Genomic DNA, 18,256 nt, shown 5'->3' on the forward strand with positions numbered 1-18,256 from the left:
GGGGATTCCTACAAATTCTGAAAATCCAAAAGGATTTCCACAGACCATTATGCTGTGATTCACATGAGAATATAAGAGGGCCAAAGAGAAGAGCTGCTTTTAAAATGTCCTCCATGTGTGCTCCATAACATGGCTGCTCACTGAAGACTTCCAACCAGAAACTCAAGTCTTTTCTCCCAAGTTCAATTTGATACTAACTGGCTATCAGAAAGATTACACACACACACACACACACACACACACACTCTCTCTCTCTCTCTCTCACTGACAAATACAGAAACCATTTATGTCCCAGTCCTTGAGATCCTTGTTTTGTGTCATTTTTTTAGAGCTGGTGCTGATCTGGTTCCCTCTGAGATCAAAAAGATTAAACACGCATGAACGTTCACGGGAGCCCAGGCTGTACTCACAGTCTCTGAGGTTAAAGTCGTTTGGCGCCCGAGCGGACCAGAGGCGCATGGTATTGACGGTGTTATTCATATACCCAGGCACCGGGGTATCATATGGCAGGGCCAGGACCACCTGTGGGATTAAACCAAAGCAGCTGCTCAGTTTCCCATGTGTGGTGATGTAGGCTGAACAGTGGGCCAGGATATGGCAACTGGGATTCTGTTCTTAGCTCCATCACCAGACCAGACTGTAGGAGGCCTAAAACAAGATAAGGGTCCTAGGTCTGAGGGAGTCTTAGGGGCTATGTGGAGCCTTCTCCCACTGGAGCAATCTGGATGACTGGAATCATCCAGACTGATGGTTCACTATATCATTCCCAGGTTGACTTTGCTTTGTGTCCCTCACCCTAATCTGGGTATAGCTCTTTCATGTTTATTTAAGTCATTATTCTGAGAATAGTAAAATATGATATGCAAAGTAACAAATGTGAATCCATACCCATTAAAAAATAGTAATCAGGCAAGGTTTTGTGTAATTCAAAGATTTTTTAAAAATTTATTCATGAGACATAGAGATAGAGAGAGAGGCAGAGACATAGGCAGAGAGAAGCAGGCTCCATGCAGGAAGCCCAGCGTAGGACTCAATCCCGGGTCTCCAGGATCACACCCTGGACTGAAGGCGGTGCTTAACCGCTGAGCCCACCCAGGCTGCCCTAGTGTAAATAATTCAATGATCTGATTTCAAATATGGTGAAAATTAATGGAACAGAAATATATGAAGATAGATTATAGATGACGTTGAAAATACTATGCAAGATTTTTCAAAGCTGCATGAAGAACAGCTATGTTAGTGAACTGACAAATCAGCTGATAGTTAGCTGGATGGGTGTAAGAGGTAATAAGCTTTAGAAAATGTAGCTCAGGCTTTGTGATGGTCACTGAGACAGAGAAGAACAGGAAGATAACTATGTTGCACGTGAATTTAAAATTTCTGTGGGAAAAGACTCACCTCTATTCCCTGGCTCATCAGCCAAGCTCAAAGGAAGGGGAATGACAGAATGATTGTACTGGAGGATGCCAGAGATCATTTAGTGCAACCCACTCATTTTGGACATGAGAGGAATGAGGCTGAGAGAGAAGTGACTTGCTCACAGTCACAGTCAGTGGTAGGTTGAAACTTAAACGCAAATCTCTAATGTGGTCTGCTGAATTATGAATGGATGGAGCATTATAGCCTGTATGAGTCAATCACCACTATTCAGTCATGCTTCCATGAGTACCATGACCTCGAAGTAATAAATCACTCTTTTTTAAAATGCCTTTTACTAGGAAACAAAGGTCTCTGGAGATTTTTTAAAGCACATTGTGATCCATGGGGAAAGGTGTTTACAGAGTGGGAGTGAGTCTGGGTTCAAACACTATTTGTTCTTTTGACCCTTAAAGTGTAATTAAGGCAGCTGGGGAAGTACACAGCTCAGATGTCCCTTTAGAGAACTTCAGGCAGAACTTGTCACCTGGGAGCTCGAGCTGAGCCCAGACAAGGCTGTGCTTTTTTAAAGATGGTCCCATTGTGGTGGGATCTTGAGAGCTAGGACTTGTCCCATGAGCAATCTTTAATCTCAGGCCCTACCAGCCTGGCTGCTTGCTGAGTTATATGGCCCACTGAGGTTCTTCCTAAGAATCCTCCTTGTTTCCCCTTTTCTCTTCGTAGGTGCCATGCCTCCTCCACTCCACCTCCCACCCCCGTCATTCACAGGCATTGCCCCAATATGTCACTTGGACTTCTGATTCTCTCTGGTGTCTGTTTCCCAGAGGACCTGAGGTGACATACAAGTGAAATGGATTGCTCGGTTTATTGGAAGTTGCCCACAGCATGTGTATACCATGCCTGTCCTCATGCTCTCTGACCTCACCAGCTACAGACCTTGAGCTGACTTGGGCAATGGCTTCTATAAATCCATAAAGTGCTGCACAGCTTGGGGCAGCTCACCTTATATTGCATCTGCCCCATAACCTTGTCTTTGTGGGCACAGAAAAATATACTGTCTCTAACTGAACTTTTGGATATATTATGAAAATGGCTAGAGGTGTTCCATAAATACAAGGTAGCTCAACAGTGGGACCTATAGTAAACAGAATATTTTTCAGGACTGATTGTGTAAGCTATATACATTTAAATAGGTCAGAAGTCACCGGAAGTTTTAGACACCAAAATCTATACTAAATACTCACTAGTTTAATACCAACTACATGTGTGAATTCTTTGGATATATTAATGATTCATTTGTTTGCAGCTCTCCTGACCATATCTGTAACCAGCTACAACTTAGATTGTGTTCTATTGTTTAACCAAATGTAGAAAAAGAGAAAGAGAAACTTATCTTGAATTTACAGTACTAGTTTATTCCATAAACGATTATACTATAATGATCTATTTTAGCTTCTAATCTGCTATTTCCTATGTTGAATAAATTCTATCTATCCCCATATAGAAAAATCATTTTTAAATAGTCTTTTTTTCTGAACTGTGAAGAGCTTTATGTGGATTAGCAGAATAAATTATCAGTTTAAAAAATCAACTATAAAGTGGGTCTTGGTTCTTCTAAAATAAAATAAAGCATTTATTCATGGGGAATAATCCACAAGCCAACTGAATTAAGCATTACAGTACTGAATTTCACTCACAATTTTGCCAGCTAAAAATATTAACTTGCTCTTTACCATTTTCTTTACACTTTTAAAGAATGGCCAGTGACATATCCTTCCTAGCCTGAGATCGTATTTATTAAGCAAATATCTCAAGTGAAGCCTCCAAAGATTGGACAATTCAGTCTAGTATTAATAGGAGTTATTAATCAGAAAGTGAGAAGACAGCAAAGCACAAAGGATCACTAGGGGTGCTGAGAAGTGAATTAATTGGTCAGCAACATGGTAATGCTCAAATCTAGTGGCAGGATAAATACCTATCATGAATTAAGTCTACCTGGATTGACACTAGCTTTATTTCTCTAAAACTGATTTTGCATAAAATAAAAATGCATTTTGCAATATTTTGTATTATTTTCTTGACTTTGCAATAGATAAAAATTTTGGCAATCCTTTGAATAAACACTTTAGTTTTTAAAATATCTACCCTTGGGAGAGGGGAGGAAAAAATATTTACCCCTAAAAAGTCACAAGTAAATGTATCTATAGCAGTGAGGTAAGGAATGACATTTAAATTTATTTAATCTTGGTATCAAAAGCTTTATATAATACTGGAGAGCTAAGCATACTAGGATTATAGAATTGTTAATTTCTGATTAAGCTGATTGCAAAATGACCTTAATATTCACTAGACCTTGGGGAAGTTGCTTCTCTCTTGGTCTAAGCTCCCTTGTTTTCAAAGAGTGGGTTCACTACAAGAAGGAACAGATTTATTGATAAAAACATATTCTATTATTCAATACACAATATACTATTCTCAATATCATATACACATCATCCTCTGTGCTATACTATACAAGGCACTCATCATGAGGACACTCTGAATACCTGGGTGTCGATCCACTTGGTCCCAGTGTTGGTGTGCTCTACTTTCCCATAGAAGTGCACGGGCAGCATGAACTCAGGCCGGGCCTTCTCCCAGGGGTTTCCATGTCTGAGCCAATCATCTGCCTCTTCTATCTGCAAAAAGGACATGGCAGGGAGTTTATTTTTCAGGAGAGGAACTTCAATGATCTCAAAGCAAATTATGTAGAATCAAAACTATCTTTGACTAAATCAACGCAAAAATACTGTTTTGGTAAGAAAGAATATTGGTTCTATCAACTCAATTTACCTTTGGTAGAGTATAACAACCTAAATCAACAATAATCATACTTGTCAATACATATGACTACATTTAATTCTCATAGCCCAACCCTATAGGATGGAGCTATGATTTTTCCCTTTTACAAAAAAATATTTATTTATTTGGGAGAGAGGAGAGAGAAAGAAAAACAGAGCAGGAGTCTTAAGGTAGAAGGATGGAAAGAGAAGCAGACTCCCCATTGAGCAGAGAGCCTGACGTGGGGCTCAATCTCAGGACCCTCGGATCATGACCCAAGTCGAAGGCAGATGCTTAACTGACTGAGCCACCCAGGCAGTCTATGACTTTTCCCTTTATAAAGATGAGGAAATTGTAACTTGCTCAAAGTCACACAGATAGTATATGGTATGGCTGAGATTTGACCTTAGTTCTGTGGGTTCTAAAGCCTGTGTCTTAATATCTGTGAATACAATTGTCCAGCTTGAGGGATAGAGAGAAGCTATCCAGGGATGTTTACAATTGGATACCGGAACCTGATGGCTCCCATATGATGGAGAATCTGTCAAGATTCTTTTGCCTAGAATGCACAGACCAGTTCAGAAATACTAATCATAGAGAGCTCTCTTAAGAAAGCTTATTTCAATATAGATATAAGATACCATTACATTTTGCAGTGTTTGTTGAATTCAATCGCTTTAGTAATTTTGATCTGATAAGGAACATTAATTATGGTTCATTTTGAAAATAACATATACTAAGATGTAAGGAATTTATTGACAATTTTAACATTTTCTCATGTATTTGTTTATTTATAACCACATATTTCTTATAAAAAATTTAAAAATCATAATTTATATTTAGGGTATTCTGGACATCAAATGAATTTTGGTTTGCAACAAACAGATGTGCCAAAACAAAACCAACAAAAATGCATTGGAGAGGAGGGATGTATTTTTTTTTAAATTTTTATTTATTTATGATAGTCACAGAGAGAGAGAGAGAGAGAGAGAGGCAGAGACACAGGAAGAGGGAGAAGCAGGCTCCATGCACCGGGAGCCCGATATGGGATTCGATCCCAGGTCTCCAAGATCACGCCCTGGGCCAAAGGCAGGCGCCAAACCGCTGCGCCACCCAGAGATCCCCGAGGGATGTATTTTTAAGGTAAAGATATTATTAGTAAAAGCATTAAAATATTACATATGTATTAAATAATGCAATTTTGTTTTGACAAGAAAGGAGGAGTAAGGGCTTTTAGTACAAAGTACTCTTGTCAAAGAGATTACCCCAAATCTGGTTATTTTACTTATCTGATTCCTCACCTTCCCCTTTTAGAAAACTTAGCTTTAGTTTAAGAAGATTTTGTTTATGAATTATGATGGACTGCTGGATGTTTCATGACTACCACCTACATACGAATTCAGTGCCTGCCCCAGGCATAGTGTGGAGACAAACACAGCTACTGTCTTTTGAGATATTAGACAAACCACTGACGTCAACAGACAGACAAGTAAATACACACGCATTTATTCAAACATTGATCATGACTTTATGTTAAGAAAGCCAGTGAGCTACCCAATTATACTAAGTACCAGCATAATGGTGAATGAAAAGGAGACTTAGAAACAAAATCTGTAAATGGTAGATCTGGGAGTTCGAGAGACATGGGAGGCAGGAGGATGCATCACAGGTAGGGTGAAGCCTAGGGAAAGCTGGAGCAAGGTTTGAGCTAATCAGCTGAGCAAACCTTGTTAAAAATGCAGATTCTCAGTCAGTCAGGGGAGTGGTCTGAAATTCTGCATTTTTAACAAGTCCTCAGGAGCTACGTGGTGATATGAAGTCAGTAACTGCAACTCACAATTTAGACTTCTGCTATTCTAGTCAGAAGGAGAACAACAAAAAATAAAATAAAAATTTAACAGGAAACGGTTGCATTTCATCAGTTGTTAATCTTTCATCTAGAGTCCACAAGCTTGTGTTAATAACTAGAAACTCCACACAAATGAGAATATCCGCAAAGGATCAAAACATCCTGACTTACCAAACACTTTCTGCGGCTCTTAGGCAAGGGAAGGTGGGGGTTTTCAAATACTGGTCAGTGTGAACACTGCTTCCTGTAACAGGAAGACACTTCATTTCAGCACTCGGGACTGTCGTGAAACATATCTGAAGGTATGCCACGAAACAGGACAATGAGGTAGAAAAAGCTTTCCTCTCAAAAGCCATGTGTACAGGAGAGCTGACAACGTATTTTCTGCTGAGAAATGCAGCAAGATCATATTGGTTTGCCCTCAAGCAGCTTTCAATGCTCTTAGAAGAGATGAGCTCTGGACTTGCCACCACTGGCCCACTCCTATGCAAGTCAGAGCCTGCGTTTGCTCTTCTGAGGGTACACAAAGTGACAAGGCACATCAGCAGATTACTCTTAATGATATCAAATGATGGTCTAGTTTTTCCCTGCTGAATAATGGCTGATTTTAAGTTCACTGGGGTAATAAGTTCTGTAGAAAGATAGAATTCTTAGCCTGCCGTTCTTTATTTTGAGTCTCTTCCTGATTTGGCAAGGAATCAGATAATTAATTCCCTCAAGTTCACAAAGCTTGTTTTTAAGGTAAATTGAAAAACATTTCATAACCACAAGTTGGTCTGAGCAGATCAAAGGAGAAAAGAGAACTGCCCCCTACCACTCCCTTTAAATCCACAGAAGCTGCGGAATGGTGATAAACGTCTTCTCTACCTTTCTTTTCTTTTCTTTTCTTTTCTTTTCTTTTCTTTTCTTTTCTTTTCTTTTCTTTCTTTCTTTCTTTCTTTCTTTCTTTCTTTCTTTTTCTTTCAATAAATCAACAAACTGCTCTGTAAATTTAGATTTCCACATAGCCAATGATCCCTGAATGTACGAACATGCTGAGCCATACGAAGGGTGGGGGCAAGATGGAAGAAGGCTTTATTTACATCCAAGGGGGCTGTTGGGTCTGAGCATCCCAGATGAAAGAGAACTGAGACAAAGTGAGCATGGGTCTGTGGAGTGAGAAGTAGTGTGCCAGTCAGGCGAGGGGGACAGCCTAGACTTGGCACCTCCCTAGAGGAATGACTCAATGGAATCTGTACTATAGCCAGCACAGAAGCAGAGGTCGGCTCAGGGAGCTCTGTTAGTGACTGAATTCTAAGAAATGCTTTCCCTCTCAACGGTGGGACACACAGGACATGAAGACCTTACAAGCAAACAAACTTTGTTTTCTGATGGAACAAATCATTGAAAACTGTTTCTGGGGAACACCACAAATTCAATAGTGGTAACTAGAAGCTTATTGGGCAATGTGAATTGTGCATGACTAGTTACAGCAGACTTGGCACAGGTTCTGAGGAGAGGGAAGGGTTCTGTAGATGTTGTTTGATTCAACTGTAAGACACCTGCTGTGAGCACTTTTCTGCTCAGAACTTTGGTAATGATTGTTAAACTTTAATGCCAGGCTGTTGCAATTGTCTTTCCCTTCCTCCTCCCAGGAGCCAATTATTTCCATAGAACACTATTACTGATAAACTTTCAATGATTCTCGTTAGATAGACTTCAAGAATTTTTTTAAGTCAAGAATTTTGGCAATAAAATGATTTCCTGTAGGGGGTTCACAATGAACACTATGTTACTGCAAATCTTCCTTCAAGAGAGACTTCAAAAAATAGAAGTCCATTAACCTTCAAAAATCTTCCCAGCTTGGGGCATCAAGCATGCAACTCTTGCTCTTGGGGTCATGAGTTTAAGCCCCACATTGGATATGGAGCCTACTTAAAAAAAAAAAAAAAAAAGACTCTTCCCAGCTTGTGCCATTTTCTTTAGCAATGATGTATCTGATGTGCTTGAGGGCATGCCCACCCCCTCAAGAGGCATGCTGCTTTCCTAGAAGATACATTTTGTTTTTTATGGAAATAGTTTCTTTTTTCATAGTATAATGTATTTAAAATACCACCCCAGTAAACAATGCATATGGTAAATACTATTATGAGTTTTTCTGACTCCGTTTCATGTCATCATGAGAGTGGTGATGATGGCTAGTGAGGTCAGCTTTGGAGACTAGCAAAAGCCACACAGTCTCTCATTTTTATGAACACCAGAAATATATACTTCCTGGGTCTGATAGGAGAAAAAGGGATGGTTTCCTAGAATAAAGGCCACTTAACAGTAGCAAAGATACCAGGTATGATTTTCAAAGAGCAAACTTTCATTAAATTCTGGGGAAAATGTGCTTCGAAAAAATTTTTTTGAGATTGATTTGCTGAGTTTCTTTTAAATTTTTCATAGGATAGTAAGGAGATAAGAAAAAATCCTTAAACATTCTGGGGTATAATGAATACCACATGGAACTTTCAAAGACTGAAAATGGATACCATATATTGCTTGGTCAGATGGTGTCAAAACATTGGTTGTCCTGGAAATGCAGGCTAAACTAGATTTCTCACACTGGAACTCTAGGTTACTTCTTTGAGGAAGGGAACTCATTATTTTGTTTTTATAAATTTTGTGATTGTTATTTTTTTAAGATTATTTATTTATTCATGAGAGACACACAGAGAGGCAGAGACATAGCCAGAGGGAGAAGCAGGCTCCCCAAGGGGATCCTGATGTCGGACTCGATCCCAAAACCCCAGGATCATGACCTGAGTCAAAGGCAGATGCTCAACCACTAAGCCATCAAGGTGCCCCTAATTTTATGATTATAAAATACACATTTCTTATGGAATATGAGTCATGTGGAAGAACAAATATAAGATAGTAAAAGTTACCTGTAATCCTATCTCCCAGAGATAACTGATGTATTTTTTTCCTAGTATTTTACCTTTTTGGCTTCTTTTGGATAGGTCATACCATTCATATGATTCCATACCTTTCCTCAACTAACATAAAGTTTCCCATTTCATTAAAATTAATACAAATATAGTAATAACTACATCGATATTTATTATATAATACCACAATTTATTAAATTATCCTCTTTTTCTTAGGCAAAATTAACATTTTACTGGGTGCCTATCTGTGTACCATACATTTTACATATATTCATAATGGTTTTGTGAAGCTGGTATCTCCATTTTGCAGATGAGGAAATTGAGGCTCAGAGGCATCAGGTAAACTAATCAAAACAACACACCTCATGGGGTAATGAGTTGCAATTAGGCCTCAAATTAGAAACCAGATCTCAATTAGGGCCTACATATTTTTCCCTAACACAGTGCTGCCTTCTAATTTATTTATGGATACCTAAAACACACTGGTCCTTAACAAAATTTGGAAGTTTATCTTTCAAGATGTTCCCAGTATTATCCTTCTGAGACTTTTCCTTGGTGCATTCTCTCATCCCACCAAACCTTTTAGTTCCTTCTTGCTTAGCTCAGAGAGTGTCAAAATCCTGATTGCAGGAAGGAGAATGGCGCTGACACTAAATTTATTCTCATCCTTCCTCCCCCTTGCGATTAGTTCCAGCCTAGGTCGCCCTGTCCTACCCTGAGCACTCTTCTATCTCAGACTAACTCATAGAAGTGTGGGAGGGGCTCAGAGAATGTGGGCTTTTTGGAAATCGAATCCAGCCTCTTTTTGTTAATAATGTGTGTGTGTAGGGGAAAAAGAAAGGGAGAGAGAAAGCGTAAATCATACTTAGCATCAGGGAAGACTATTTAGACTAGGTCGATTGTAGGCTCAAAGAATGACCAAAGATAAAAGAAACAAATACCTAAGAATCCAGTTTGGTTATATAAAAATCAAAGGAAAGTGATTTGTATGGACTGATTACCACTGTGCAGATTTCTGCAGAACACTATAACTATACATATTAAATAGGTGCCAGATTTATTGGACATAATAGTTACAAGACTGCCTGCTTGTATCTTATAAAAAAAATTAGAACAGTGAGCTTATGTGTCTTTTAAGATAAACATATTAAGGAGGGCGAGACTGAGTATAGAGAAGAATACTGAACGTGGACCTGGAAATCTGGGGATATAAAGCCATGTTTGCCAGCAGTGTGATCTGAGGTAACTCCACTGCTTAAGAGTCTCCATTTTCTCACCTATAAAATAGCAGCATGCTTCCTACCAGCAAGAGTTATAGGGGAAGGTCATAAGTCAAAAGATGTGCTCCTCCTTTTGCATGCTGCAGAGAACAGATGTCACACATTGTAGAGGGTCTGCATTCAGGTGTCAGTGATGAATGTTTTCAGAGTATTCTTATGAGTCAGGCATTATGTGAGGTGCTATGGCAGGCTCTCAGCTCTTAGGGAACTCACATCCCAAAGGGGGAAGACTGCTACTTTTTAGTGATGTCAATTTAATGCCAGAGATATTAGAAGAGCTCTATATTAAGTATCTGTAAATTATAAATCACCCAGAATGCTATGAAGGAGAAGTATTTTAATAACAAGATTTTGAAAGATGGCTCACATACCTGCCATCCATCTCGGATCTTCTGATTGAAGATTCCATATTCGTATCGGATGCCATATCCATAGGCTGCAAGTCCCAGGGTTGCCATGGAATCCAAGAAGCAAGCTAAATTAAAGAGAGCACAGGCAAAAGGCAGAGTCGTCAAGGTTAGTCCAAATTTTATCTTTTAAAACAAAACACATTTCATCTTTCTTTAAAAAACATGGCAGCCATAAAACATTTTCTCTGAAAAACCACATGTGTATTTTAAAGCACAGAGATAGCTGTACAGTATTAAATTTTTAAAATAACATTTTAAAATTATAAAATGAGTATTATAGAAAAAATCAGAAAATACAAAAATGTATAAAGAAGAAAACAAACAGCATTTACTATCTCACCATACATGTTGTATGTAACATTGTGTACATGTTGGCATTTCATTTGAGAACGATAAGGAAGCTGGCCTGCCTTAGATATATTCATTATTGTGTCTGTCACTCACACTGCCCTTTCTAAGGGAAGCTGTCTCTATGGCCCCTGCTTGAAAAGATGGCCTTAGGAGAGTATTATTTACATGTGACCAGATACCCAACTAGCTGTGGCAGACTATCTTTCTGGTTAATAGAATTCCAATGTTGTTCAGATATCAGGTGGTCATATGCTTCAGGGAGGCTGGGCCAGGAAATGAATCGTGCTTTGGTCTAAGCTTCAAAGCCAAATCTAGTAATTCTATTTCCTTCACCAGTGATTGGTTTTGGCATGGGCACACAATGGCCTACAATCTAATGAGAGGTTCTAGGAAGTCTGCTGGGTGCAGTGAAAGATTTCCTTGCTCTTGCCATTTTTCCCCCATGAAACGAAAGCCAAAAGAACCACAAAGATCCCGAGTCCTGAAAAATCATGGAGTCCTTGCTTAGTCAGTGATAACACGTGTCTTTGTTGGTTGAACTCATTGTTGAAAGATTTTCTGTTTTCTCTAGCCAAAACCATTAATGACAGACCCCCCCCCCCCCAATCCAGAGCAGCAATCAAAAGGCTGGGCAGGGGTCTATGTTGTGGCCAGGTGCAATCTGAGGGGTTACTATTATAACTGCTACTGATTGTTCCTTTCAGGAATTTGAACTGAGAAATATACAGAGAATGAGGAAATGTACAATAGGATCTAAAACTGAAAAGAGCATTTGTAGATCAAACAGATACCTGCTGAAGTAGGTTCAAGTAGGTTCACGGTGGGGCCCTAAAACAGAGAATCTACAAAGGCCAATGCCTTCAAGTTACTGTAACATCACAGTGGTCTTCCAGTCCCTGTGCTGCCATGGCCTGACTCTGCTTAGTTCCTGCTCTCTCAGAGCTGTGGCCATTTGCTTTTTCCTTGCTTTTGATCAAATTATTTTCAGAGCCTGACCAAAAGGGTCCCAACTTTTTCAGTCATGTCAGAGATGAGGCCATCTAATGAGAATCACTCAGCCTCATTTACCACTTCACATTTTGACCTTAGCCAATGGAAGGTCATTAATATCAGGTACAGAGTGGGGTTAACCCAGACAACAAATAGGCCTGGGGCTTTACATAAATGAAAGGCAGGCTGGTTGTCATTCTTCAATGTGTATGCCACTGGTTCTGCTGGTCTTTCTACAGCCTCATGGAAAGCCTACTAAATTGCTCAGTGGTTGACTTTACAAGGCAGTATTTTTTAATACTAAAAGCAATGTCAATGCACACTGCAACCAATGTAGTAAGGATTAAATACCATGAAATACACTCCAATGGATTTTCAGTAATTTGAAAGTGTGTGTAAAATTAAGAGATATTGAAATCGTTTCTGAAAAAAGAAGAAATAGATTATTTTTCATAGAGTGCAATCTGATAAAGACCTGTATGGTGGTACATTTTTATTATTCAATTTAAATTTCACAAGTACACTGTATATTAATTATACTGGAATTAAAATAAAAAAAATAAATTTCACAAGCAATATATCCTCATTGTAAAAAACATTAAAACATTAACGACAGGGTGAGCACCCTCAATTTTGCACTCTTCTCTAGGGAAGATCAGAGGGAGCAGTTTAGTATTTCAAATTCCAGACTTTTTTCCCTATGGATTTATACATATACTTACAGAAAATATTTAATTTTTAAAAAACATAAATCGTATCACACTGTGTTGCTTTTAATGCCATTTGCTTTTTTTCCTTCCCCTTTAGAGGTCTACCCAGAGAAGTGCATACAGATCAATTTTATTGTTTTTATTCTTTTACTGCCTATTTTTTTGCAGCATACATGTTCCAATACTTACTTACCTATTCTTAGATCAAGGGAAATTAGGTTATTTCTAATATTTTGCCTTAGCAAACAATAATATAATAATTTTTTCACATGCCTCCTTGTGCACTTATATCTTTGAATATATCTTTAAGAGAGTAAATATCAGGAAGTAGAACTGCTTGGTCACAGGGAAGCATATTTTTAATTTAATGGAGTTGGTATTATCTTTTTAATGTTTTCCTTTATATCTGTTGAAAAATCATTTCCTGGATAAAGCACTCAAATTGGATCCATACAAAAAAGATATTAATGAACTAAATCATCATCTCAATAATATGACAAGAGTATCATTGCCTACTAGTCAATCAGAAGCAAACTGTTACGAGCACAAGACAACAACATAATGGTAAAACAACTTAGGTCACAGCTCACAAGTATGTGAAGTGAGTAGCTGTGGACAAGTGCCAGTGAAAGAAAGGAGCCATTTTGGAAACCCGTAAGTGCACAGGAAGGAGCAGGTTAACTGTGGGGTTTTAAGCAATGTCTCCAAGGGTTTTAAGCAATGTCTCTTTTGTTCCAGTTCCCATCTCTACTCTTTGTATAGAGCTGATCAAGCCATAGTGCAAACTCAAAAACAAAGACTTCTATAACCAGGTCATACCTTGCACTCCTCCTAGGGAGCCCATCTGTTTCTGAGAAGCCATCAACTGGCCAGGTAACACATAACACACTCACGACGTCACTTACCGGCAAGCCTCCCAAGACCACCATTGCCAAGCCCAGCATCTTCTTCAATTTCTTCCAACTCCTCCATATCCAACCCAAGCTAGAAACAAAAGGAAAACAATGCTGGATGCAGACACAAATGTGGTCATCTTGGGAAGCATGGTCATTTCCTAAAGCTCTGGGTCGGGCACCCAGGGTCATCTGTGTAATCAGTTCTGTCAGTTCCCTCACAGAGTGTTCTGGCCTCAGATGCCCACTGCAGATGCTCATGAGTGCAGATGCAAACCGTATGAGATGGCCCAGCAGCAGCATGGGACGAGGGTGGGCTCCAAAGGTCCATTACTGGCTCTGTTACTTAGCTCTCTGACTCTAGGAAATGTAAATTTCTTTATGCTTTTCCTCTCTTATTAAAAAAACAAGGATAACAATATCTGCCTGATTTAGGGCTGTTATAAATTTATTTTTATTTATTTTTATGTTTTAAAGATCTTACTTATGTATTCATGAGAAACACAGAGAGAGAGGCAGAGACACAGGCAGAGGGAATAACAGGCTCCATGCAGGGAGCCCAACACCGGACTCAATCCCGGGTCTCCAGGATCATGCCCTGGGCTGAAGGTGGCACTAAACCAGTGCACCACCTGGGCTGCCCATGTTATGAATTTAAATGAGCTTATACAAACAAAGCATTTAGAATTACTCCAAACAGATATTTCTCAATAAATGTTAGCTACTACTATTTCTTAAAATTATTTTCTTGTGTGCTACGTAGAAAATGTCAGGAATGGTCTAGCACCATGTTGACACTAACTGGGCTGAAGGATTTTGGAAACTATCAAAAAGTATGAGGTCAGACTTTCTGGGATGGACTAAAGTTCATTTTTCATGACCACAACACATTATTTACTCAGTAGGGTCAATGGTTGTTAACCCAAAACCAGTTACTGAGTCACTGCCCATGAGACCTAGGGCCAAGGAACAGTCTGGGAAACAGTCTGTGGGCCAGGTAGACAAGGGCTAAAATCCTCTGCTTCTTTCTGTGGTGGGTAAGGGACTCTGGGAGGCCAATGAGGACCTGTGAGCTTGGTGATGGATGGAACCGGTTGCCAGCCAGCTCCCTGCCCCATGTGTTTGGCTTGCACAGCCAGAGGCCCCTGGCACCAGCATGGACTCGTGTCAGAATTTCGTGGACCTGGAGATTGCTTTGGGCCACTCATCTTACAATGAAGAAACTGATGGCTAGATAAATTAAGTGACCTGTCCTATGCTGACTAGATAGCAATCTAGCCTATGCTTGGCTAATAATGTTTTGTTGTGCAAATGACTGTATTCTTATCTGAAAGTGATGCAATCCATTGAATTAGGCATTATTTAAAATGGAAACATAATTTACACACTTACAAACATAAACACAAATTAGAACCAAGCTTGAAGTTAATGCCCCAGTTTCAATGGAGCCACATACTTGGATCTCCACCCTTACAACCAAAAGTGGCTTCCTCACACAAGTCTTGATAACTAAATCTTCTGAGAGTTCAAAAATGGCTTTGCCTTTGTTTATTTTTGAAGGGGCTTCCAAATTTGCTCCCCGTGACAAGAGTTCAGCAGGGTCCTTGCACAAGCCAACAACACAATGGTTAAGTAACTTAGGTAATACCACAAAATTTATGTGACTTGAGTAGCTGTGAACAAATAACCATAAGGTAAAGAAGATGCCACTTTGGAACCCACTCAGTGCCAATGCTAACACTCAGGATTTTTTCAGTTCTAAAAATGGAAGTCTAAAGTAGGCTGTAAACCTTGAGGCAGTTGATATAGGTTACTTCACCCACCTGGTTAGATGCCAGGCCAGGGGAGGTATATTGTTTTCACCTAAAATCAGGGGAAGCAAAGAGAAGGGAAATGGAAGGGGAGCTGCAATGATTCTTTAGAAAATACCTATCCCCCTGTGAAGGAAACCAGCCCTTAGTGACAGCAGCTGGCCACATGAGACAATCCCAAGGGAAAGGAGCAGTTTAAATGGTCTCTCATGTAGAATATGTCTTTGCAAATACATATTCCTCCTTTCAATCACATGAAAAGGATTAAGAACTATTTGTTTTTTGGCATGGAGATCCCTGAAGCTCGGGAGAAACCGTTAAATACACTCATAAAAATAAGTTAGCATATTAAGTTTAAAACCTCAAGCTCCTCATTTAAAAAGGAAGTGTATTTTACATCTCATTAAGCAGTAAAGAAAGTATGTCAATGTAATTGAAAAAACTTATTATTTAACATGTTGCTTTGATATATGAAAAATAATAGTCAAACTTTGATCATTTTTAAAACTAGATAGGAGGAGTGCCTGGCTGGCTCAGTGGGTGGAGTGTATGAGTCTTGATCTCGGGTTGTGAGTTTGAGCCCCACATTGGATGTAAAGATTACTTAAAAACAAGTTCTTAAAAAAAGAAAAAAAAAAAAAAAAGGTAGATAGGAGTCCAAAGTAAAACTTTGGGATTCTGATAGCAGGGGCTCAGGTACTTTTAAAAAACTCGTTCAGATGCTAATTCCTAACATGTAATTTGCTGGAGAATGCTGTCAAAAACTGATTACAGAAGTAAATCTCTGAGGCAAAACCAGTTCTCTAACGTTTCTCTTAAACCAGAGAGCTCCACTAGTTTATATTTCTAATTGTAATAGTCATAGCTAAAGAAGCAATTTTTCTTTTATTTTTTCAGTGCTACATTCCCAAAGTTCCTGAATTGAACTTGAAATTTAAGGGGAGAGAATGAAGGAAATACGGCGACAACATACCTGGTAAATGGCCTCGTCACAGGCATTCTGCAGGCCAAGGTTTATCATGGTGTTCTGTAACGTTCGGCCCATATAAAATTCCAAAGAGAGGTAATAAACCCTCTGAAACAAAGACAGGACATGTTAATGCTATAAGGACAATGTTACTTGTCATCATAAAAACACAAAAGGTCACCAATAAGAAACAAACAAGCGAGACTAATACAGGTTCAAGTGAGACTCCTACAGATGGATGAAAGGCTACATAAAAGCATGACTGACAACTGGCTTTGAGAAAAACCATTTTATACCCTGTTTTTGGCAAAGAAGTTTTTATCCCCAGGGAGGAAAAAGGCAAACTCATCCAACTAATTAGGTTCAATGTTTGGTGTGTGTGTTTTCCTCCCGGTTCAGGTACCTCATGAATTAAGCATTTGTTTTGGACAAAACAGAAGTCAGACTGCCAGAGCTCATCACTGATTTGTAACATATTTATACAATAAGAGTTAGGTGGGGTTGACTGTGATCATCTCATCTCATCCAGGAGACATAAAGACTAACTCCTTCAACATACACACAATGGCCATAGTATAGCCAGTGTGACTGATTACTGCCGGTAATACTAGAATAATTTTATTCTAGAAAGGCTATGCATAGTCTGGTAATAACAAAAGACTACCTCAGGCTTATTGGTTTTTGTTCTCAGAGAAATGGGAAATTTCTCTATCAACTTAGAAACTGTTTGCCTCTGACATAAAGCCAGATACACTATTTGGGTTGAAAGTGAAAAGTGCCAAGGTCAGAGTTGCCTAAAACCTTTCAAAATACAAGATCAGTTTACTAACTTAAAATAAGGAAGATCAGTGAGTAACTTCATCATCCCCTTTCACAATACCTTACTTTCCATATCACTTCTCCTTTTCTTTTCCACCAAACTCGAAACAACAAACATCTATAAATGCATCAATATAAAGTCACTTCAAATTTTAGGGATTCCTTCATTACCTAATAGGAAGAACTCAAAAGAAAAGTACTCGGTCAACCCAAAAATATAAAAAGAATATAGCTCTAAATCACAAATGCTTATTACAATATTTAACTCATTAGTTATACATATATATTTAAAATAAAATATTAGTGAAAATGTCAACTTAGAAATTTTACTTTTTCTCACTTTCATTTTTTTAAAAATTTTATTTATTCATGAGAGACACACAGAGAGAGGCAGACACACAGGCAGAGGGAGAAGCAGGCTCCCGGCAGGGACCTGACATGGGACTTGATCCCAGGACCCCAGGATCACAACCTGAGCCAAAGGCTCAACTGAGCCACCCAGGTGCCCCTTCCCACTTTCATCTTATGGAACAATTGAATTCTAAGCATTCCCATGGATTGTCAACATCCATTTCTTAGTGGGTCATATAACATGATTTTCCAGACCATATCCTCATTATTTTTATGCAAGGTGTTTGAATATTTATAATGCTCTCATTAGGGGTCTCATCAGCTTATTAGATGTCTCTGTGTGAGTCAGAAAAAGGTATCTTTTCTGAGGCAGAAACAGGCCAAAGAGGTGCATGGTGCCACTCTCTCCTACGGATGTACCCTTGTACAGGAGGCTACTGCATCCCAGGAAGAAATATCTTAAGCCATAAGCCATCAGGGCAGTTTTTCCCATTCTTCCCTGTGTATTCATGATCTTGATAATAAAATCCCTATGTATTGCTTTTTATGTTTTAGTGATCTATGAAAAGCTTGTTTGTAAATAGAGTATATATATATCCAACCACTTGCAATTGTGAATTCACACCCTCAGATGACTACATCTGTGTTAAATTTCTTTGCTTCCCTTTTTAAAAAAAGATTTTATTTATTTATTTATTTATTTATTTATTTATTTA

At 38.8% G+C, this 18,256-nt stretch overlaps 1 protein-coding gene across 1 annotated transcript in view; it reads right to left on the reverse strand.

Annotated features, from left to right (window-relative positions):
* The window catches only part of PYGL (glycogen phosphorylase L), a 42,836-nt gene that overhangs the window by 20,586 nt on the left and 3,994 nt on the right, over window positions 1-18,256 (reverse strand). The window contains exons 2-6 of the mRNA XM_072838532.1: window positions 16,377-16,478; window positions 13,605-13,683; window positions 10,610-10,713; window positions 3,924-4,055; window positions 411-522 (exon numbers count right to left, since the gene is read on the reverse strand). Of these exons, the coding sequence (XP_072694633.1) occupies window positions 411-522; window positions 3,924-4,055; window positions 10,610-10,713; window positions 13,605-13,683; window positions 16,377-16,478 (529 nt within the window). The remainder of the gene's footprint in view (window positions 1-410; window positions 523-3,923; window positions 4,056-10,609; window positions 10,714-13,604; window positions 13,684-16,376; window positions 16,479-18,256) is intronic.

The sequence above is a fragment of the Canis lupus genome, chromosome 9 (assembly GCF_048164855.1).
Source record: "Canis lupus baileyi chromosome 9, mCanLup2.hap1, whole genome shotgun sequence".
NCBI classification, from domain to species: domain Eukaryota; kingdom Metazoa; phylum Chordata; class Mammalia; order Carnivora; family Canidae; genus Canis; species Canis lupus.